Source organism: Brienomyrus brachyistius, chromosome 16 (genome assembly GCF_023856365.1).
Source record: "Brienomyrus brachyistius isolate T26 chromosome 16, BBRACH_0.4, whole genome shotgun sequence".
NCBI classification, from domain to species: Eukaryota; Metazoa; Chordata; class Actinopteri; order Osteoglossiformes; family Mormyridae; genus Brienomyrus; species Brienomyrus brachyistius.
The window spans coordinates 20,916,820-20,940,305 of NC_064548.1; the positions used below are offsets into that span (position 1 = coordinate 20,916,820).

At 46.9% G+C, this 23,486-nt stretch overlaps 1 protein-coding gene across 6 annotated transcripts; it reads right to left on the reverse strand.

Annotated features, from left to right (window-relative positions):
- Positions 1-238: 238 nt before the first annotated feature.
- On the reverse strand, positions 239-22,987 carry slc39a10 (solute carrier family 39 member 10). 6 transcript variants are annotated; one of them, XM_048978202.1, is made up of 11 exons: positions 22,676-22,754; positions 19,493-21,308; positions 10,056-11,111; positions 8,691-8,868; positions 7,688-7,863; positions 7,185-7,352; positions 6,950-7,073; positions 5,983-6,255; positions 5,824-5,904; positions 3,913-4,103; positions 239-2,466 (listed from the first exon to the last, which is right to left on the reverse strand). In XM_048978202.1, the coding sequence occupies exons 3-11, from the start codon at positions 11,088-11,090 to the stop codon at positions 2,314-2,316; spliced, it is 2,379 nt and encodes a 792-aa protein (XP_048834159.1). In that variant the 5' UTR covers positions 11,091-11,111; positions 19,493-21,308; positions 22,676-22,754; the 3' UTR covers positions 239-2,313. The 6 variants fall into 6 exon arrangements, with proteins under 6 accessions (XP_048834159.1, XP_048834165.1, XP_048834163.1 ...); XM_048978208.1 differs by lacking the exons at positions 19,493-21,308; positions 22,676-22,754 and adding exons at positions 17,954-18,254; positions 18,629-19,470; XM_048978206.1 differs by lacking the exons at positions 19,493-21,308; positions 22,676-22,754 and adding an exon at positions 22,833-22,987.
- Between the last annotated feature and the right edge of the window lie 499 nt (positions 22,988-23,486).

A 23,486-nucleotide genomic window follows, 5' to 3' on the forward strand; every position in this document is an offset into this window, starting at 1 on the left:
TCTCTGTGGCGTTTGCTATGCAGCTAAGCTATTTAGTGTCTCTAAATTACCCATAATGCACGTTCACCAATGGACACGCTCCCAAGGATAAATGACTGAAAAATGCCAAGAGGAGGCTGTAACATTAAAGGCTATATATTTGTGAAATAACGTAGCATATTTGTGAACTTAACGTAACCACCCTGTACGTCATGACTATACACCTGAGATTTTTTTTTTTTTTAATTAAGCACAACACAAACAGCACCACATTTTTTTGGTATAATTTTATTGTTCTGTCTTGACTGGGAAATATACAATAGAGGACTAGCGAAGATGTCAGTGAATACATTTAGATTTTCTGGTTTATGAAAATTATGCAAAATAAACTAGTACAAAATTTCGCCATTTGGAATTAAGAAGAGATCTTCTTTTGTAGCGGATGGCATTTTTTGGGATGTGGAAGCAAAACACCATCTGTATAAATCAGCATAACAGTGCAATCATCTGTCCGTAATATAGAACAAAGTTTTGAAAATGATGTCGTCACACACAGTGTGCAGTGCTCTGGAGCTCTCTGGTTAGTCGAATTCCTGCCTCCTTGCTACTGGCAGTGTTGACACTGAGTGTTAATACACCTGTTCCGGCACACTGAAATAAATACTCTCAGTATTTAATGTGGCATGGATGTGCTCTCCACCTCTCTGCCCATTTAGTTTGTGCTTACTGCATATCCTCGGTGAGCCAACCGTTGGGTACGGCGAGGAACAAACTCGGTGTGAAATCAGATCCTGAACGGTTCGCCGTATTCCGATCTGTAGAAGTCACGACGCATTTAGAAGTACAGACTGCAGAAAGGCTCGCGTGCTGTGCGGTACGACTCGATGGAGGACACAGATATCTACAGAGGTCATTTATAAGGATGATCCACAGCAGGCCTCGAGAGCTTGACGGGGCGAGGCCTTCAATGTCTCTAGGTCACTGGCTTAAGAGAGACCTGGTTAAGACTTGGGTAAGTGGATCAGCTGGCCGACACAGATGAGGATCTCAGCACACAGTCAAAGCGAGCCGTATGACTTCTGTGTAGTATGACAGAAGCGTGTCCTACACCTGTACCACGGCAAACATCATTACACCACAGTGAATCCGTTCTGCTGTCCTTCGACAGATCAAGGGCAACATTTTAAAACACCAAGAGTGTGTGTAAGCGCAATACCTGTTAAAAGGCAGAAAAAATTACTTCCTAAATCAAGTTTCCGACATTATTACACAAGACGACGACGAGCAAAGATGCTTTTGCATAAACCCTCATATAAATGACTCGAACTAAAACATGTTTGTGCCAGACACCTGACGATGAAAAATGAAAAATAAGACTATTCCTTTGACTTAATTTAGACGAAGCAGATGCTTTTTAAGTTGATCAGTGATTAGACTACAGAGCACAACAATCAGGTAGCAAAACAGAAACCGGTCATTTTTCCAGGTCATTCCTTCATTCCTCTAATTCATCGTCTCTCAACACTAATGGCAACATCAAACATGGACAAAGTCAGAGAAATCAGACCTCTCGGGTCAGGATGCAGGACTTGTTAACGGGTCGTTCTTTTAACACTGACATGCATTTCACTGCTCCAATGAGGATGAGCACATCTGCAAACCTTCTTGAGTCAACCGGTGGAAGCACAGGAGTCGTGATGTTTCTTGACGGTACAACAAACTTCACAGTGAAAAACAGATACCAAAGAATGGGCCTATTTAGCCCCCCCCCCCCCCCCCAAAAAATAAAAAATAAAAAATTAAGCCCACGAATGACTTGCTCAGCATTGTGGTCCTGCAAACTTGATGTTACACAATGACTTCACAATCATGGGACGTGACACAGCACAGGTACACGACGGTCACACATAGCACAAGTACACAGACGTAAGACTTCGGCTGTCGCTGGCTTGCTGGGTTTGTGCTCATGGAGCCTGAAATGGACGTGCCCCGCGGATTGGGAGAAAGCTTTAGGAATAAAAGGCAGCTTTCCTGTTACAATGAAAACAAACACCAACGTCTGATCGCTTCTTTGTTATATTCAAGTGCGCAACAGGAGAATTTCCTGGCTGACATTCGGAAGTCTCTAATTGTCCAAGAAACTGCCTCAGGCTGGTTGATGCTGGGAGAGATGGGTTCAAATGAAGACCTCTTCTGAGGTATCTTTTGAGAGGTTAACCTGGACCATGAGGACGTTATGGTGGGCTGTGAGCACGTACCCAGACTTATGGGAATGGAAAGCTGAGCTCACCCCACTCGATGAAGCAGGAATGACTGCGGTTGGGCAGTTCGCATCTAAAGGCCGAAGTCCAGCACGATGCGCTCCTCAAATATGGCGATGAGCAGCATGATGGCAAAGCCACTCAACATGCCCAGGTTCTGCAGCAGGAAGTGGCCCATCTGGCAGCGCTTGTGGTCCTCGCTGTCGCCATGGAGCATCTCCGGGAGCTGCAGAGACAAGGGCGGGTGTTACTGAACATGCACCATTGGTGGAATCGAACCCGAGACATAGTGGGTGGACGCCTGGCTGACAACATGGCGTTCCAGAAGCTCACCCCACCCCCTAGATTATGGATACTTTGTTTCAACTCGCTGTTTACAATTTGAGCCTCGTAAAACTTGTTTTGTAATTGTAATAAGGAAAGTGTCAGTGTTTACAGAATGTTTGTGAAAAAGATAAGACATAATTTAGTGAAGCACTATATCAGCCTGTGCAATTCATGACTCCATAGTGCAAATTTACAATGGGTTTAAGTATTATTGTCATTAATCAAATTTACTCGGGAGGCCAGACGAGGAAAGCGTGACAAGAACTTCATCCATACAGCCTGGCTGCTTCTCACCAGATCCACCACACGTACAGAGGACAGATTAACCCTCTGGGGTCTAGGGGTAGGAAACACACTTTCACTGACTGGGGCATGATCACACATTTCTTCAAATATCATAAACTTAATTCATGGCAAATAAATTATTTCTTATATATTTGTTTTGCCATTATACTCATCTTGATTTTAATGTATATTGTAAATATGTAAGATTTTTGTTAAGTTTGCAATTTGGCATCAAAGTATAGACATTGCAAAATGCAGCTCGGAACATTTTCAAAAACATTATAAAAAAGTACATAGTAAGCAATGGTGGCAGTTTGTTTTGATCCCAGATATCTGATCACCAAAGTCTTGGCTACATGAAGATGACTAAATGGTGTAGTTGCAACATTCCCGTTTGATAAATAAGAAAAAGCTAACTCATGTCACTATTTCTGTTCTCCTTTCATTGAATATGTAGCAATTTTCATGTGTATGCATGAGCCATTCACACCTGGCCGCATCCCCCCCCCCCGATGGGGATGTATCTGGATCGCGTTACACCATTCATCTAATTACCATGCAAACGCAATTTGAATATGCGGAAGTGCAACTATTTAGATTGTGAATAGCGATCTTCAGCTAAGAGCAGTACTTTACACCCCCGAAGCAGGTAAAACAAAGTAAGGTGACATGGTTTACTTCTTTGCTGATTTAACCTAATTTAAAAAACTTTAATACTTCCGACAATGGGCATTTTGATTTCAGTGAGATATAAACTGGAAAAAAGGACACTGCATCGCCGACGAGACCCCAGAAGGTTAAAAACACCTGACACAGAGCTGTAGGAACCTTCTTACCATGGCCATCAGAGGTGAAGGCACAGGGAGGCGGGGCTACAGGGGTCCAGGCCACAGCTGAAAGGCCCCTGGACTGGCCCCTCCCCTGTTTCTCACTGATACAAAACATATCATTGGCTAGTGATAAAACTGGCTCCGCTGTATGAATGACCTTCTTATGTCTCCCCTTAAACAAAACAAAAAAAAAAAAAATACGAAATCTTAGAATCGACAGTGTTTCTCACCATGTCCACCAGGGCCACATACAGGAACATTCCAGCGGTGATGGCAAAGATCCAGCTGGTGACATTATGGGTGTACTGGCCGACGGCTGTGCCGATCAGCATGCCCACGTAGGCCATGAGGGCCGAGAGCAGGTTGTAGACGATGGCCTGCTTCACGGACATGCCGGCCTTCAGCAGCACAGCAAAGTCCCCTGCGGACAGAGCAGAGCCGTGACAGCGTGTCAGCAAGGCCACCTGGCCGGGCTGCTGAGCACGGCGAGCGACGTCACAAACAACCCAAAGGCCTAGACACAGAGGAGCTTTATGGGGGGACTGTCCTAAATATACCTGTATGCGTTTACTGGAGAATAAAACAGCGGACACGTTAAATCTGAAATTCAAAACTCAACCAAAAAAATTTTATGAAATGGGAAAAGTCAGACCCAGGGAAGGGACACACTGTCTAATGCAAAAAAAAAAAAAAAACGTCTACCTGTAACATCCACCCTGCATACGTGCCCTGGAGACAGCGATACAGCTGATCAGAACAGGCTGCGGGAAACGCCTCTCCAACGGCTCAGCGCGTAACCGTGAGCGCGCTATAATCGCACGTGTCTGACCCTTGTGTAACCATTTCCGAAAAGTGTGCAGGCAGGTGGAGGTCATGACTCAAAAAGCAGGTTTAGAGCCGCCGGCTCCGCCCTCGACTACAGCAATAGTGGGCCGCCGTTCCCCGGTAATTCAGCGGCCAACCGATGATCGCTCCCGGAGAGCCGCGCCGTGCATGGACAGAAACGGGCAGTGATTTACAGCGAGATCAGAGTCTGTGCCAGCGAGCGGGACCATTGGCACGGTGTGTAACTGCGTCATTTTCCCTGACCGACGAGCATGTGATCCTTAGGTGTACTGTTAAGTGTGCTGGCAGGACCCCGGTGTAACTTTCTGCGAGTTAAATCTGGCAGGTGTTCTCAGGCCTGCCTTCTGGCTGAAGACCCCGTGGCATTAGCCTTGGTGACAGGAGATGTCATTAGCTCTGAGGAGCCGTCACTGGTGATGAGTGTCACAAAACAGACTCATTAGACAAGCTGGGGGTGAAGGGGGTGCCCAAAACGACTCCTGTGATTATCGCCTCCCCCCCGTCCTGATCGTCGTATCGGCCAGCTGACAAGTAGCTCCCATCCTGATGGTGAAGACCTCCGGGCCACGAGCGACGTCACAAAGCGAAACACACCATCTGCGACTGAGGCGTCGCAAGGCACTAAGTGCGTAGATTGTCGCCTAATAAACCAATCTGTCAATTTCAGAAGCTACCACGTGTGGGTCGATCGCACTCCGATTGGTGAACGGCTCCAACAGAGAAACCGGATTGGCTACTGAGGCTAGCCGCTGATCATTATTGGCTTGCTGAATATTAACAACCATAAAAGGAGCATTAAATAGAGGAATGTTTACTAAACAGCAGGGGAATCATGGATCATTGGGCAGATCTGTAAGCTAATAAGTAAGGGGCAGGTCATTTATCATCTGACACTCAGATGAAAATACAGCCCAAAATGACGATCATTTACAAATCGTCATTGGGGGGGTTGATCACAGCAAGGCAAGCAGGATCTGCCGAATGATGGCAGGAAGACTGAAGCGTCCAAGAAGAAGTTTAGTTCTTATTTTTCAGGCTTTTCAAAAAGTGATGTTTATTCAGTTTTGTTTGCAGGATAATTTAGTTTATTACTAAACAATGTTTTCTTGTTTTCCATTCAGGGTAAAATGCACACCAGCCAAGACTGCTGGCTGAAAACTATACACAGTGAAGAATGCATCACACAATAACGGTGAACCCCACCCCCACCCCCGAACACTGAGCCTACCCCACACCCTCCCCTGGAGGTCCACACACAAACGCAGCTGACGGGTACCCCGTGGCGTGACACTCACCCAGCTCGTGAGGCAGCTCATGGCAGAACACAGCTACGGAAGTGCTGATACCGCCGGTCACATTAGCGCTGAACGCGGCCCCTGGGGATCAGAAACCGCGCCTGTGAGACATCCCACCTCCCGCCACTGAGTCGCTGAGCGAACGTCGGTCATTCCCACCTATGGCCAGCCCGTCGCTGAAGTTGTGCATGCCGTCGCCCATGATGACCATCCAGGCGATGCTCGCTATGCCAGCATCCTTCATTTCCTGGTCCGAGTGGCAGTGGCTGTGGTGGGCGTGGCCGTGGCCATGGGAGTGGCTGTGGGCGTGGCCATGCATCTTAGCCTTGGCTTTCTGGGTGCTCTCGCGGACAGAAGACGACTCCTCCTGGGGGCTGGAGGACTTGGGGTTGCTCTGCGAGTCCACCAGTGATGATGCAGAGCTGTCAGCCCCTGCGAATGCATCAGAGGGGGAGGTCGGAAAATCTTACCGACCTCGGTCGCCAACTGTCTGTAAAACCCACCTCATTGCAAATCCAGTCTTAGCACTAAATAAAGACCTTGTCTTATTTCCTATTACAGATAAAAAGGAGAGTATTTAGACCATTTAAATCTTATGATAGATCTTTATAGTGTGTCCTAAACCAGATGGTCCCTGGCTATCCCACGTAGGCCTACAGATAAGCTTGGATCCCCATAACTCTAGTTGGATTTGCAGTCAACAGATGCAGATAAACAGGTGGGTGGACAAGGTGGAAAGTCAGACATCCCCTAGTGAGCCCAGATAGATCAGAGCCATTCTCAGAGTGGCGAGACGGCAATGATGATCCAAGCGTAGAAGAGCGGCAATGCCGATTGGCCATCCTCACTGAGCCTGTCTTGCCATGAGGGGGCGCTGTGCTAGTTCGAGTTCTCTCACAGAGCCGCGCTGACAGTTCGCCTTCATAGGTCCCACATAACGGCTTTAATAAATCATGTGTTTGTCTCCGCCGTGTCACTGCTCCCTCTGTGAGGTGCATCTCTCCATCGCACAGTGCGGAAAACGAGCCAGTTACAATAACGGGGCCTACAGAGCGAAGCTGGCAGGAGCGGGTGGAACCCCGCGGGGAGCTGGACGGCTCATTAGCACTACAGAAGGAGGCTTTACCGGCAGCAGGCAGCGGCTTCAGATGCATCAACTCCACGTCGGAGCGCCGGTTCATCTGATGGTCTGACAGCTTTCGCCCAATCTTGGCCTCCTCCTGCTTCCTGCTGGAGCTGCACCAGCTCTCCTGTGAGTAAAACGGTAAGTATACAGATGGTTTAAGTGAGCGACTGGATCTGGCTGTTAATGGTGCCCCCTTTTCCGGAGGTTACGGGGCGTGACGGCCCGCGGGCCTCACCTGCTGGTCCCTGTAGTGCTTGAACATGCCGATGCAGTGCTCAATGATGAAGAGAAGATAGATCCCGGCCAGCGCGGTTAGGCCTTTCCACACCCCGTCAAACGTCGTAGCGAGGTCGGCCTCCTCCTCCCCCTCCTCCGAGCTGCTGTGGTCGTGCTCCCCCTGGGACTGCAGTTACAGGGGTATAGGGTCAGGGAGTCATCAGCGGACACCACAGAACAGGCAAAGTTTGCCGCATGCAAATGAGACGCATATAAGCCTCAGCACGCGTGACCGTGTGGGAATGCACTCCGGGTCACACGCATGTGCGCCTCGCCCACCTGCCGCATTTCCAGGCACAAAGACGATTTTTCTGTTACCCGAGCTAATATACTGCAGGCTCTGGAATGAGGAGCATTTCCTGTCGAGCTGTAAATCCACCTGCCCCCTTCTGACTGCGTCTCTCGACAGCCAGACAGGATGAATATCTGACTGCTTCCGAGACGGCCAGCTGCAGTACCTACATGCGGCAGCAGGTGGAGCAGCGCATCGCCGCTCAGAGTGCCCACCGCCAGCGCCACCAGGAAGGTGAGCAGGAACTTGAAGCAGGATTGCTTGATGATGGGCACCAGAAGCACGCCCAGCAGAGAGAGAAGGCTGATGATGGTGATGGAGACAAAGCCCCAGAGCCACGTCCACACTGCAGGGGGGAGGGAGACGACTGAAATGTTACCGATCATTCTGTACAGCCTTTTCCATGACGCACAGAGAAAAGCAGCCTGTCAGAGAGACTGTGCTAATTCTGCCATTATTCCACTTCCAGCCAGTGTTCTGCATCGCAGGAAATGCGGTTCTTAAGAATCCTGCCAAAGCAGCCTTCAGATCACATCATTGCTGCTATATGCCATAGCCTGTCCTGCACCATGCTCTCACTGACACAAGGGGGAGCCCATTACGTCTGAGGGAATTCGCCAGAAATGGCAGCAAGTCAACACGGAGGGCAGACACAGAGGGCGTCTCATTTGGTTCTGGGGCAGAAACCAAGTGTTAAAAACGCAGACTGGCAGAAAGCTCTTCCCTCTGCATTAGACAAAGGGAAGGAATGATCGTTCAGCTGCTCATTGGGCTCATGCTTTCCCTCCAAAAGTGTATACAGTATAATCTTCACGGTAAGTGAGACTGTTAATGGTAATACACCAGGTCGTCGGCAGTTTGATTAGAAACCTTCCATAATGCCCACTACCTATCTGACCAAAGCATTACAAAGACAACCTGGTGAGCACCACAAGCCTCTCACACAGAGAGGAAAATAATATTATTAATAAAAAAATAATAAAAAAAACAATAATATTGAAAAAATTTATATTTCCTGTCATAACAGTGCTAATGCACATAAGCGAATGAGTACTTGCGTACCAGTTATGTGGATCCCTCACTACAAGTGTATTTAATAGGCAAGATTTTAACTTTACCAGGTAGTTAATCAGCTCATCCTGTTTGTAGCCAAGCTCTCATAATGTGCAGTACCTGAGAAGGCCGGCTGCAGGTCCGAGGGCTGGAGCTCCACCTGGTGGTAGTGCCTGATACAGACACGGCTGTCAATCTGGTAGAGCAGCGCCGGGCACAGGTAGGAGAACTGGGTAGGGGAGATGAGCGCGTCGGGGCTCAGGCCGTAGTAGTGCAGCAGCTGCGTGAGGTTGAGGCACTGCAGGGGGTGGGGGGGGGCGGGGGAGAAACAATCAGAAAGGAGCACTTCCAGAAATTCATCTGGGCCGGGCCTGCATGTGGTGTCTGAGGAAACATGAAAGGCAGCCATTACTGAGTGGAGATCAGGGAACACAATGCTGGCAGGAAAACAAAGGAGCGGGACGGACGGCGGATGGCACAGCGCCGTCACCGGCAGCGCTGTCCCCAGTGACTCCGCCACCCCACCCCACCGGGCGTCTCTGCGTCGCCCTAAGCGATACAATGTGTCCCGTGACTGCTCAACATCAGAAAACCGAATGGTGAGCGTCTAGCGGAGTAACGCCTTCCTTGCAATCGAACACGGCCAAACCCGCACGGGTATAGCGATCGCACCGGGACACTGACGCCCTGCAACAGAAAAGCCCACTGTACGCAACAAGATAACAGCGCCCCCTACAGGGAACGAGGGTCACGGCAAAGAGCAGAGCTTTCCAGCGAGCAAAATGCTTTGCTTCTGTCACAGACAAAAGATTAAAATTTGATCCCAGCCGTGAGCTGCGGCAGAGCAGAACTGGCCTCTCTCCTGCATCCAGCTCCTCCCTGGAGGAAACACTCCATACTGTGCATAAGCTGTGCCGCAAGCAGGTCGTGTTCATAATCTGTACCATAAATCCCCGCTTAATGCCACATGTGCTACAGATAAGACAGAATTAGTCTGAAATCTGCCTCACAGACATACTGTGTAAACAATGCTCATGCTAACTGCTCCCAGACTGCTACCGTTTCATATTCTTGCTAAGTGCATGGCCACCGTTCAGAGCTCTAATTATCAGAGCCATTCTAAAAACAATAAGTCTCAAATTTCATTTACAACTAACTACCGGGCATTTCGCTAGAACGATTTCATTTTGTTCCTGGAGCTTTTTCACACATTTCAACATAAGCAGTTCCTTATGCTTTTGTGTAGTGCTCTACCTTCATAACAGGAACACAGGAATTGCAAATCAAATGGAGATTGGTCTTCTCTGATATGCAGAAATGAGTCTCAGGGCACACAGGCATCAGGGTTCGGGTGCAGGATATAAGTCTGAGCCAGTAAAACACAGAAGTTCATCCCTGCGGCTGTGCTCGTACTTAAACATGACATGCTCACAAGCCCGTAAGAGGAGATACAGTAAATCCCCACGCCCCAATAGCGCCCCCTACCTCCTCATGCTGGTGTGTGACGTCTTCATTATGGATGGCCTCAGTGCTCCTGACAGGGGCTGACCGCTTGCTAAGGTGGCGTTTGTTTTGCCCATTATTGTTATTGACAAGATCTGCGTCACGGCGACTGTCTTGGCCTTGGTCTTGGCTGGGGTCGCTGTCATGGTCATGGTCTTGGATGTGGTCTCTGTCTTGGCTAGGTTCATGGCTGGGTTCGTGATCGTGCTTGTGCTCGTGGTCATGAGCTTGGTCTGGGTTATGTTTGGGGTCATGCTGACGTCTTTGCTTGTGGTCGTGTTCCCGATTCCCGTGGCCCCCGGCTTTGCTGCGAGGCTCCTTGTTCTTGTTGGGCTTCTTGGGCTTCCCGCTCTGGGTGCCCGGGGGCACAGCAGATGGCTGCAGTCCTGCTCCCTCCAGCTCCTGCTGCTCCCCAAGGTGCCTGTGGTGATGCGGGTGCCGTTCTGGCTCTTTTCGCTCATCGCTCCTCTGATCTCCGTCATTTACATGTGTACCATGATGTTCTCCCGATGAGGCTCCTGGGCTTTCGGTGGCCCTCGCTTCTCCGGGCCTGCAAGGGGGGGGCTGAGTTGTAGTGCGGTTGTGCTCTGGCTCAGAGCGTGGCAGGGAGTGCACATGATTTTGCGGGCTGTGGGTGTGGAGGCCCTCCTGGACATCCAGCATGTCCAGATGGGCTACATGATCGTGCCCCAGGTTCTCGTGTTCCAGGCCCAGCAGCCGGACCTGGCCCAGCCCCAGGCTCAGCAGCAGGCTCTGAAAACCGTTGAAGTCCAACCGGTCCTGATTTCCATAGCGAATGAAGAGTTGCTGGATGTAGAAGTTCTGCTCATTGACAGCCTCACTGGGGCCCAAGCCCTGGTGGGGATGCCCGCTGGCTGTCCCTGTCTGGGACATCCGCAGGCTATCGTGGATGTGTGTGCCATGGGAGTGCCCGTGGTGGGCTTGGCTCTTGTGGACGCGGCTGGGGGAGCCCTGCTGCAGCAGGACGGTAAGCAGACAGAGCAGGCAGACCTTCATGACGTCCAGACTGCTGGGCACCTGCAAGACAGCATAAGCGGCATCATCTCCCACTGCTCTGTGCTGGGAACAGGAATCCTGCTGTTGTACCCTTGAGCATCGATTCTCAACCCGGACCTTGGGGACACCCAGACACTCCCTCCCAGCTCCCTACCGGACAGTCCATTGTCTTAGGGTCCCCAAAGACCGGGTGGAGAAACACAGCCCTAGAGAACAGAATCTGACCTGAACACGTCTCATCCAGCTCTTAAAAGTGTAAATTGTTTTGGATAAAAGCATCACGTAAACCAAACGTCACAGAGGGTATGTTCCCTGCTGAGGTTATTTAACACGTCGTTAGGCTGTAAAAAAGCTGACAAGCTATGATTCAGATGGTCTAGACAAGATTACAGCAGACGCTTTAATTACAGTTCCACATCGTCTGAAAAACAACTCAACCAGGCTCCAGTCAATCTGAGCAGGGCATCACATTTAATACCCAGAAATGTACAAAAAATATATACAGATGCTCCTCAACTTATAATGGGGTGATTTTCCAATGCACCCATGGTAAGTTGAAAATATCATAAGCCAAATATCATATGATATGATAAATAGTTATATGACACGTTGTTAAACATAGTACGAGATGTTTACGCTCACAATTGCTAAGTGTGGCTGCGTAGATGGAACAGTGGAACGTATCGCACACTTTATCGCTAACCTTGGAACAGATTGAAATTCAAAGTTCAATGACTACTGAAGGTACACATCTGTAAAGTCAAAATATCCCAAGTCGAACCATCGTAAGGAGAGGAGCATCGGTATCATTGACAGACAGACAGGCTAAAAACAACATTAAGCATCATTACAAGTTACTACTGACTGAAATGAAAGTTAGTTCACACAGTAACAGGGTCCATGCCTGGGTAGAAGCCAGTGCTTCATTCATTTGACCGTCAGCCAAAGAGAACATGAACAGAGCAGATCCAGCTTAAAGAAAAACATGCAGCTCCTGCACCCAGGGAGACCCTGAACAGCGCCAAGCGCCGGAGAAACAGCACAGCCCAAGAGACTGTAAAGTACTCACTTCAAATCGCACAGTACTTTTCCGTCGCAGTGCCCCACGCTTGGCTTTCACACATTGCTCAATTTCAGGCTAATCTTCGGAGCTCCAAACTACTCAGTTTATAAACTTGAATGCGTGAACTTTGACCTCTGACAAACAAAATCTAGCCTTTCCTCACCCTCCTTCCACATCTCTCATCCACACAAATGGCTCCCTGTCTGGCATCAATATGCTCTTTGTTGGAGTCGCTACACTTCCAGAGAGATCCCCCAAAAAAATACCTATAACAAAAATAACCTATATTTTCTGGAATTATCATGTGACGATAATTTTAACATAGCTGCTTTTCGTCGTTGGCAAAAGGCTGAATTATTAGCAAGAAGGCAGCCAGCCCACAACGGACCTGTTTATCAGCAGGGCTGCACATCACAGTGGCTCTTTCAATCACACATTGCCTTTTCTACCCCTTACTTACTCAGAAAGTGTGGACTGCCTGTGTCAGTTCATCATGGGGTACCCGGACACCAGGGCGACCAAAGCATGACTCAAGAGGACTTACCTCTGAGCTGGGAATGATGTCACTCCCAAGTTACCACGTTCCAATACAACAAGTCAGAAAGTCACTCAGCAATACTAGTTCTAGCCATTGTTACCCATTGTTAGCAATAGCAGTTCATGACACATTGCATGGTATTTTGTGCATACAAATACCACAGCAACATATTCACAGAGGTTGGACAGTACTTTGTGTACAATTGAGACACAAACAGGACATAAGTGCTAATAAATAGTAAATAATTACAGCTTTCACTTCTGTTGATGCAGAGGTTCCTCCGAGTTTACCTAGTCCGAATTCAGACTTCAGGGGGCATTTCAGTTGAAACTTCTGACTATGAACTCTGAAATTTCGACTTCCCAGTTAAAATGGAATGCACCATTAAATCTTTATTAATTAGTGCACTGGCAGTTGATGAAAGGCGGGGCAGATTACAAAGCCGGAGCATGTGGGGGTAGTGAGAGGTCAGGTGATAATACAGGGGTAACCTGTAGGTAACCATCCATAAAATAAAATGCTTCTAGACTGTCCCTCACCCTACACACGCTGCCATTCCCAGAGAAATCCCCCTCCCTGCCTCCTGCCTCTTCCCAGCTTTGTGACATGATGGCGTAGGGCCACACCACTGCCGGTGAGTGTAAATGACTCGAACAGTGTCGTTTACTTTGACCAAAAGCATTTCGAAATTTCTCTATTTCGCAGCCAAAAGCTTGTCAGCAACGAAGCACCACTATATAAATATTAAGCCCAAAACAGTAATTAGTGAACTATATAAAAAAACTCATGCAAAAATTATTTCTCACAATTTATATGCTCAGGCAATTCTTTTTTCCAATGTCACAACGACTTTGATGCGGATCATTTAAATGCATACCACTGCATAACTTAAAAAAAAAAAAAACCTGTCTAACTGCACTCTCATGACAAGAGCACCTGAAGGACAGACTGTGGGTACATCACCACCATGCTGTAGTACAGCCACCTGACCACTAGGACTGGATCGGCTGCATCACATGGTTTACCAGGCGGCTGTCTGAAACTGGCCTATGAGGAAGGTCGAATTAGACAGTGCTCACAATGGCCGGCTTTGTCCAGAAGGTCCCAGGAGTCAGGAGAAGTCGATCGTGCTCAGAGATCACAAAAAGCAACATCATTAGCTGCCAAATGAGCTACAGTTACCGTTATAGGGCTCATTTTCACTATAGAAACACGGCTCAAGCCAATTCTTGTTTACGTGTTTCTACCACCCACAAACTCATTCTGCTTACGAGGTCACAGGCAGATCAGAAATAACAGACACAGCTGGCCGAAACCATACGGGTAGCCGGCCCTGCCGGTCCGCTCAGAGCAAGTTCTCGTCACAATCTGCGGTCTCCATTCCAAAATAAAACTTCCATAAACATACCTCTGTCTTCTGCAGTGCGGCTATTTAAGGTTAGACTGTAGAGAAATGCAAGTGGGCAGCAGATGATGTTCCACTCGTAAGTAGGTAAAATTTTTGATAGTGGCTTGTAAGCTGCGAAACAGTACTAATCTGAGAGTGGGTTCGAAGGTCAGAACTTCCCCTGTGCACGTAAACTCTCTGTGGCAGCCACGCCCACTAACATAACCATTATCAAGTGACAATTACTACAAATGGGTGTGAAAATGTTTGAACAACCTGTGCAATTATCTAGTTTTCTTCATGAATGCTCCAGATAATGAGACTTGAATTTCATGCAAGACATAATAATCTATAAAGAAAGCATGCAAACACTCATACAGGTATCTGGTAACCAGTGGAAATTCTGATTGGCAATAAACTCAACCAGAGACTTTTGGAAGCTGCTGATCAGAGCTGTACAGTGGTTAAAGTTCTGCCCATTCCTCAACATAACATTATTTCAGTTCAGGTACCAGTCAAAAGTTTGGGCACACCTACTACACATCTCAATGTTCTGTAAGTACTATATCATGTGAACTAGGAAAGAGATGAAGTGCTGTGACAGATGACCTGGCCCCCTACAATCCCCCGACCTAAACCCTATAGAGCTGGTTTGGGATGAATTGGATCAAAGAGTAAAAGGAAGGTATCCAACTTGTGCCCAGAACTTATGGAAACTCCTTCAGGACTGTAGGAGAAGAATTCCAGGTGGCTACATCTGGAAGCTGGTTGAAAGAATGCCAACACAGTCTACTCTACTGAGGCAAAAGGGGGTTATTTTGAAGAATTCGAAGAAACGTTGAGATGTTGAACACTCCTCCATGTTGCAACCTTTGATATGCATTACTTCATTGCCTCAAAGCCCTGCAGTATAAGGTGAACAACATAGCTGAAAGAGAGATGCGCATTAAAAGCAGGTGCATCCAAATTTTGACTGATACTGTACATTTTTGGGATATCATCCTTGAACCACCTGCTTCTTATCACTTCTCAACATTAGGGTGGGACAGACGCCAGGACTAACTTGGTCATTCAGAAACATGAATGGTCTTCAGTTCGACCCAATCTTATAATGATGCATGACCAGACACCCTGACATTCCCAGACAAAAATTGGGATCTGTTGGCCTATCAATGAGCAGAAGTCTTCCAGACCCCGAGGCAGCAAAGCAGTTCAGCACAATTACATTCTCTCCACGAGGCTCTACAGCTGGCACAACATTTGGCAAGCATTTCCCTCTCTACATGAGACATATCATATGAGACATACCATGGTGTACATTTACCAAAAAGTTCAACTGTTGCCTCATCCGTTCACTGCTGGGGAACATCCAGTCTACAGCACACTTTTCTGGGTAACCTCCCATGGGTACAGCTTTTTTCCCCTCAGTGTTTTGCTAATGGGAGGCTCATGAACTGGTATTATTAAGTGCTAGGGGAGCCTCCAGAGACCCTTGGCTGTAACTCTAGGGCTCTTTGTCACTTGTTAGAGGACTCCACGATGCACCTTTGCACTGATCTTTGAAGGACATCCATTCCTTGGGAGAGCAGCAACAGTACTGGATATCTTCCAGTTGTACACTACCCATCTGACTATGAACTGCTTCTGCATTACCATTATATTAGGGGGGGGCGCCCCGCCCCCCCCCCCAACAGCACCTCCCACCCCCTCTTGAAGGTCAAGTTAATTTTATTTAATTTTATTTAATTTTATTTTCTATATAGCACCAGATCACAACAGAAGTCATTTAAGGTTACATTTCCTATAGAACAGGTCTAAGTATACATTGCCCTTTTATTAAACTAAATTGCCTTATGTTATTTATTTACACAACAGCTTGTCATTTTCGTCTCTACATGCTCATGCGTTTACAATTCTTCTCTCCTCTCTGTATCGCGCACGGTGAAGCTCCGCCCCGATACGCACACACACAGACACATGCACGCGCACATAGACACGTGCATGCACACACAGGTGAGCACACTCCCACCAGCGGACAGAGAGCGCGCGTCAGAAAAAAAAAAAAAGCCGTAAACCTAGGGGAAACGCTGAAACTTGTTTGCATGTGTGTGTCTTTTTTAATACTACAGGGCAGTTCAATCCCACACCTGAACTGACTGGAACATCTGACTCGAATCACCATCTTTAAGAGACTGTCATCCTACGAGGTCCACATACCTCGACTGTTTAAACCATTCCTTCAAAAAATAAACTTTTTTTTAATAAAATGCTTTGTGAAAGCATTTTATTTGCTGATTTGTGAAATTAGAGGTGCGAGCTCCTTCTATGCAATTGCAGCCTGTGAATATCTGTAAGCTGCCCATGACTGGGCCACACAAGTCACTTCACAAAAAGTAAATGTTTACCAAGTTCCACTCCTTGTTGTTATAGTCCATAAAAAATGAATAAATGTGACGAAGCAGCACAATTAACTGGAAAGTAACGTTTGAAGAACAATGTTACCTAAAGTGCTTACAATTGCACAAATATGACCATGTCAGCAATTTCTCACGAAATTATATCTGGTTTCCTACCCTACTGTGACTTGCTATTACTGTCAGAAAAACTGCACAAGGAAGCCTCAGCCAATTGAAAACCTTGTGCCCTTTCTCTGTTTAACTGTTAAGTTCTGCAAATCCAATAGCGAGTTATAGTAAATAGCATGGAATCATACCAGAAAACATGATCACAACAGAGCATTCTGGGTAAATTGGGACATTGGGACATTCTATAAAACCATGAAGACACCATATACAGGGGTGGCCAAGCACATGCCAATACCACAAAGCATGATTACCTTCTCTCATTACAGCACTGGATACCACAGTCACAATACAATTTAATTTCCTGTTTCCTAGCTGTCAGTATAAACAGGGAGCAGTAGGGCTGTAACGATATACGTGTGTGTCGTGTGTCACTCAGTTTCATCATTTTCGGTTCGCACGACGAAAAGAATGCATACATTTACTGACACAGGTGGAACCCAAATTTACAAGTAGATGTTCAACATGTAAAACATTAGGCCACATTATACTAATTGCGCTGGAGTTGGTTACGGTTAATTATGGTCAAAAAAGTGGTTTGAAAACATTTTGGTTTCCCAATAAATTCCACCAACAATGGAGAGTCGTTGATAAGACCAAGGCTGTCTGCCAGCTCTGATAGATCAAACTCTGATGTTTTCTCATGGTCATTTGAGACATCATCATCCGAGTGTTTGTACGACCAAAGCTAGGTAGACATCTCTTCAAATTAGTCTCCCCAATGGCATTTAAGGCATTTCTGTCAGGAAATTCAGCCTGAGCTAAAAAGGTAATCATGACTAAGGATGCTTATTGCTACAGACATACTACCATATTCAGTGATGGAGAAGATGGGATTTAGTTCATTCTGACTGTTATGATGTTAAACTGGAAAAAATAGTTCAGTGTAAAAATGTGCAGATAAGTCTCTTAGGTTTTGTTATTCAGATGCACTGCCTTTGATTTACCAAGTTCCTAATTACGTTTGTCGGCAAAACAAATGTTTTCCCTGCTGTGCTAAAACTGCACTGAACAGGGAACCCAAAACTGAAACTTACAGTCCCATGCATTTCATGTATCGTTACACAACCTAACCCTAAGCCTAGCAAAGCCGATAGATACGTGAGAAGCAGCAGTAGCATTCATGAGCAAGGACAGGACATCCCCACATTGTGGTCACCTATCTTGAAATCATGGGGGAAGCTACCGGTCACATTTCTGCTCAATGACAGGCACCAGAGGAGAAAGGTGGACCAAAGAAGAACCACACATATATTCACAAAGACACAGATTAACACAAGAAGCATGTCTCACTGGCTGATCATCACCGAGAGGCTGCAGGCTCTCTCTCCAGTTCCAGGATAGCCCACATTCTTGGCTCAACTTTCAGGTCATGTGCTGAGGAGCTCTAGCTGGGGGCCGCAGCAGCTCCCTCATATGACTCTCACATGGCAGAGCACAAGGTGTCCACCATCTGCTCTGCTGCACAAGCCCTTTAGTCACACTAAAGAGAAGCTTTCAAGGTGTGCACCAGCGAGCTGACTGCTGCACGGTCACGTTAAACCAAAGCACTCTCACAGAGGGTGTGGGGTTATCTTTAGATGGCTCTGAGATCCTTTGGACACAAAACAGAAGAGAGAACGCTTATTTAATGGATTTTTATTCTCCCCTCCAAAAACAACTCAACAGGTTGCTCAGATTATCAGATTTTTTTCATTAGTAACAGGTATCTGCCATCTTGCTTAGTCTTGGATGTCACGCAAAATGATGAGATGCAGGTCTGCTCGGCACTGAGATCCCAAGCTGAGGACTGACTCTCGGTGCATCGAAGATTCACATAAATAAACATACATGTACAGTCCCACCTGGCTAAGAGATAATGGTGACCAATGCCAGAATTCCTGAGGTAACATTTGCCGCAAAAGCAGCCATACTACAAAAGTTTAACATATGCATGTGCGTAGGCTGGACTCTGCAGGCATTCCATACCTCCAAATAAAACGATGGGTGGACAAGACTGCCAGGAAGGCTGCACATCTGCACAGCTTGGCCTTACCAGCTGTGTTAAGATAGGGACCTTCAAGTTACACTTGCATATCCTTAAGAAGCACACCTACTGCTACCCTTCCAGCTGTTGTTTCTTTGCTGCTGGGGGGTACGGATACACCACACCTGACTTTCTTCCAGCTCTGTTATCTCTGTGGGAACACTGGCTATAGATATCCAGGCCACAGGAAGTTAGTATTTCATCAGAGAGAAGTGACTTGCTGCTGATCCTTAGCGCCTCACCGACACTACAGACAACCACAAAAGAACTCCGGTACCACTGCCAAACAATTTCAATTCCTTTAAGACAATTTGTTTTTCAATTTGAACATTTGAATTTCATTTGGAAAAACACCACCTCAGAGTAACACCTGTCTGTCTCTCATACATAAAGAAAATCAAGAATCATCATTACAAAACCCTCACTCACGTAATTCCAGAGCAACACGTCACCCTTCTGGCTAATATCTGAACCATGAAATGAACTGGCTCGACAGAAGCAGGATCTTATAAGCACATGTGTCACCGGGAACACAAATCAAAATAATGATCCTCACAAAACTGTGTCTGCATTGGAGAGGAAGACGGGGTATGTGGAAACCAGAGGATTCCAGTGGTCAAAAGGCAAATAAAGAATATCTTTAAAAAAAAAAAAAAGCGACTGGCAGGGAAAACAGAGGACAACGTTAAGGCTCAGCGCCTTCTCACTGATATCAAGGTCCTTACCCCCATCCCTGAACCTGTGATAGGAAGACCCACATTGTATAAACACAGGTTATTACACACCCGGGGGGGGGGAGAACTCACCTCTTCACGCCACAAAGAATCAGCCAGGCCAAGTGATGGAAAACCAGTGCATACATCAAAGCCTGTACCAGTAGATGAACCAGCTTTATATCTCTGCAGTTAAATTTACTGGGGGCGGGAAAAGGAGGAAGTGGTTCTGCCTACACTTAGCTATTGGACAAGCAACCCAGACTATGAAACTCATAGCTGGTCACGAACAAGATCAGCAGATTAAGGGAGTCCATGGAGGCCTGAGAGGGATAAGGATGCTGAACTTCAAATGTTACAGTCCAGAGAAACCAGAAGAGAGCCACAGGCAGGAAAGTACAACCTGGAAATAGAAAATAATACCAAATCTCACAGGAGCACCCCTTGTATAAAATACTATATATATGTATATAATAAAAATGTGCAGACAGCTATGTTCACTTCCACTCGCCATTTCCTAATTGTATTTAATGAGTATAATGTGAATCTGGTCAGTGTAGCTGACTAAAGCTTCCAAAGCAAAGTGCCCCATGAGGTCACTTTCAGAAGCTGCTCACCTAAGCAGGCAGGGGATTCCTGGGTTAGCCTGTTTCTAGATAAACACTGATAATCACGCTGCTTTAAGCACCAAATCCTGACTCTGGGGGCCCAGGAAAGAAGAAAGATTAAGCACACTGTGGTCTCGTGCTTAATAAAACTCCCGATGTAAAACACACAATCAATCTGGCTGCGAGAGAAACAGCTTATTGTCATTGTGAAAACCCGGGAAAAGTACAAATGAAGCATCTAATAAAAACGATGCGGTCGTGTAGCTTCGGATTACAGCAGCAACACAAAGGTGGCTGTGGACTATAGTTTTATTCATTCAAACTGCACTAAATCTTTCCTTTTAACAATGAAAGACTTTCCGTTTTATAGCCTGCATGAAAATGCAAAGACGGCCCAATAAAAAGCTCAAAGCGATTTGAGTCGAAGAATATTGCAGCCAGCATCTCGTCGCACAAGCGATGTCAATTTTAATCTGGGCATTGTGGGCACCAGGATACGCGGTTAGAGAACGGATGGATGGATGCTAATGTCATTTATGTGAGTGCATGATGAATCCAATAACCTCTTGTTTAAAGAGAGCCAGCTTTGTATTGTCATTTAGTTGTATTATTTATCCTAACAGTATTATGAGTATAAAAGGTTATGGAAGCCTCGAAATAAAGCAGAACAACAGGACATACATTTCAGTGCGTGTGTGCCTATATCCGCCTGTGGTGTTCAATCACCAGGACTGTCATCCTGAATACCGAGGAGATACAAATATCTGTAGCAACCATCATCCATCATATAGACATTAAATGCAGCCTTTTATAATAGGAGCCAGCGGGGGAGCCTCTGGCTCATCGCTTCTGCTACAGTGGTCCTGTGTGGCAAGAGTCTGGCTTAGCACAGGGCACCCAGAGTGGAAATTAACAACCATATTTTTGGATTGGGGAACTTCAGAGGGAGGGACTGGGCCGGCCGGACAGACAGACAGACACGAGGCATAAATAAAACTGTCAGCATCAAAGGAGACCACAGCATTGCTTCCTTCATTGTCAATAAACTGTCTTATATTTCAATATACTTAATATTTTCAGGAACAGGTTCTACGACATGGATCACAACGGAAGCTGAATATCTTGGTCAGTGTCATTCTCCAGTTTAGTAAGACAGGCAAATGTGTCAACTCTTCCACGTTGTTTCTAAATGATGAACGTTTGCCTAGTCCGGAGTGCTTGGTGCCTCCCTGCCACATGTGACCGTGACGACTCAGGGAAGGTTGTTTATGAGACGTTCCCACTTCCACAATGAAGAAAAACTGCAAAGACAACCATAAAGAAGTTGCAGTGAGTGTTGTTTCAACCATAAATGTTTACTAGTGAAACCAGACACAAGCTGTTGTATCCATTCAAGGACTGAGTGGGACTTCTCCATCAGGAAATGCGAATGCCCTGTGGACACAATGCCCTGCTGTTTTATTCAAGAGAGAAATAAACATTTAGAGCATGGTTTGTTGCATCAAACTTTACTTTGTGTGCACTTAGCACAATAATAAAGGCGTTTGGGTGAGGTGGCAGCGTGAAGACACCAAGCCAGCAGCACCCTGTGACACCGGCCAAGCGTGAAAACTCCTTAGTGCTCAATGACACAGTCCCCGGGTTTGGCCAGGTCTGCTATCCAGCGCCATCTAAGCTCAGTTCCACAGGAGGAACAACTGCGGATCCAGCTTCAGTGTGAAATTATGTAATGCACTGATTGAGATCTTATCCGATGAAACCAACAGGACTGATCAGATTTCAGACAAACAGACCTATATGTGCAGGCAGATAATTAACCAACCAATAAATATATAAATAGTAAATGTGCTTTGATGAGTGAAGAGCATCATTCACGGAGGTACCGGTCTCCAATACCCAAATACATACACGGACAGAGCAACGAGGTGCTTGTGCTTAGATTTATATGAATAGAGAGAAAGCAGCCAGACATCAGTCTTCAATTAGTTTCTAAAGGGATCAGAAACAGCACAAAAAATGTTGCCCCATCCCTCAACACTCAGGTACTGTAGCAGCCCTGGTACTGTAGCAGCCCTGGCACTCCGACCCCCCCCAAGGCTCAAAGTGCCCCAAGTGCCCCTCGACACTCAATGTCCCCGGGGGGGGGGGAGGCATCTATACCCGGGTCACGTCCCAGCCCGGATCAGTCTCAGTCCACGCCGCTTCCGCGGCCCCGTCTTCGGCGTTTTAACACGTTAAAAGCCGGTGACTACACCGGCCTGTCTACCGGAAGGCTCCGGCCGACGCCGGCTCACCCAGTCCACCGACTGGCAGCTAGACGACCCGCCGACACAGAAGAGCTCACGTTCAGAACGCATTTTAGTATAAAACAAGTCACAAGCGTGAGAAACCACCTCACGGAGAACCCGTCGGACTGCTAACCAGGCAGGATAACCTGGTTAGTTAACCTCGCGTTAAGTCGCGACATACTCAAACGCCGCATGCGGAATGTCCCGGGAGCGCGCAATGGCGACCGCGACATCAACATTAATACAATAATCACGACAAAAGCGATAAAAAGACGGACGCCGATTAGACGAGTTCCGAGCGCCACTGAGGCTCCCTCCAGCCGCCAGGCGAGCACCACCCCCGTAGCCCGCGCTGCGCACGACCCGCACGGCGCCGTTACCTCACTGCAGTGCCGTGCGCATCCCGTCTCCACTCGGTACCGACGTCGATCCACCGACCAAGCGGCTGACAGCGGAACTGAAGGACGGCGCCGCGCTCCCGCGAAATTCACAGAGCGGCGTACAGGGCGCGCCGCCCACAAGCACCGTTGCACTTACGCTGTTCACGTAGTTGGATCCGAAGCACGAGGCGTGTTGACGCTGCGTGCTGACACGTACCGGCGAGATGACCAGATGTGGCCTTCTCGGTGTTTTGCTGTTAAAATTTCACTTAATGTCTTTGCTGTGTCGCGAGCACCTTTATGGATATGGAGAAGGGTTAGCAAGTAAATGGCTTTGAATTACCAGACTTCCTACCATAAAACGAAACTCTCTTCTCTCTCTCCATTGTTTCAAAACATCAAAACTTCCCACTTCCGGCCTAGACAGTAGTGTTTACCTAATTTATATAATCTATAGCAGAGAAGCACTGCCTCTGTTTTGCTTAGGTAAAACAGGAAACATTTGGTCAAAAAGAGAATGTCTTTGCATTTCATTGTTTTCTGAAAAATTACGAATGCTTGTTTATCACCTTGCTGCACAAAGGGGTGCATTTTGGTGGACAGTTTGGAATAACATTGCTTTTGAACCTCGCTGATAGTGGCTGTGGAAATTGCTCATTACATTTTTCATATTACAAGCAAATTATGGTGGGATTTTAGAATTTTTAAAATGATCCCCCTGAAGAAAGGAATTTCTGTCAGCTGGGACTAAACTGATAAAATGAAGAATGAAATAATTTAGCTAACAGAGCAAATTGACTATGAAAATAAG

Bases quoted from the DNA above. Each gene is read 5' to 3' on its own strand.
- slc39a10 (XM_048978206.1), bottom strand. From the start codon at position 11,090: ATGAAGGTCTGCCTGCTCTGTCTGCTTACCGTCCTGCTGCAGCAGGGC. The intron at 8,869-10,055 runs GTAGGGGGCGCT...CACCCCCTGCAG, and splicing joins TCACACACCAGCATGAGGAG to TGCCTCAACCTCACGCAGCT. The intron at 5,905-5,982 runs GTGGGAATGACC...TCTGATCCCCAG, and splicing joins CAGCGACGGGCTGGCCATAG to GGGCCGCGTTCAGCGCTAAT.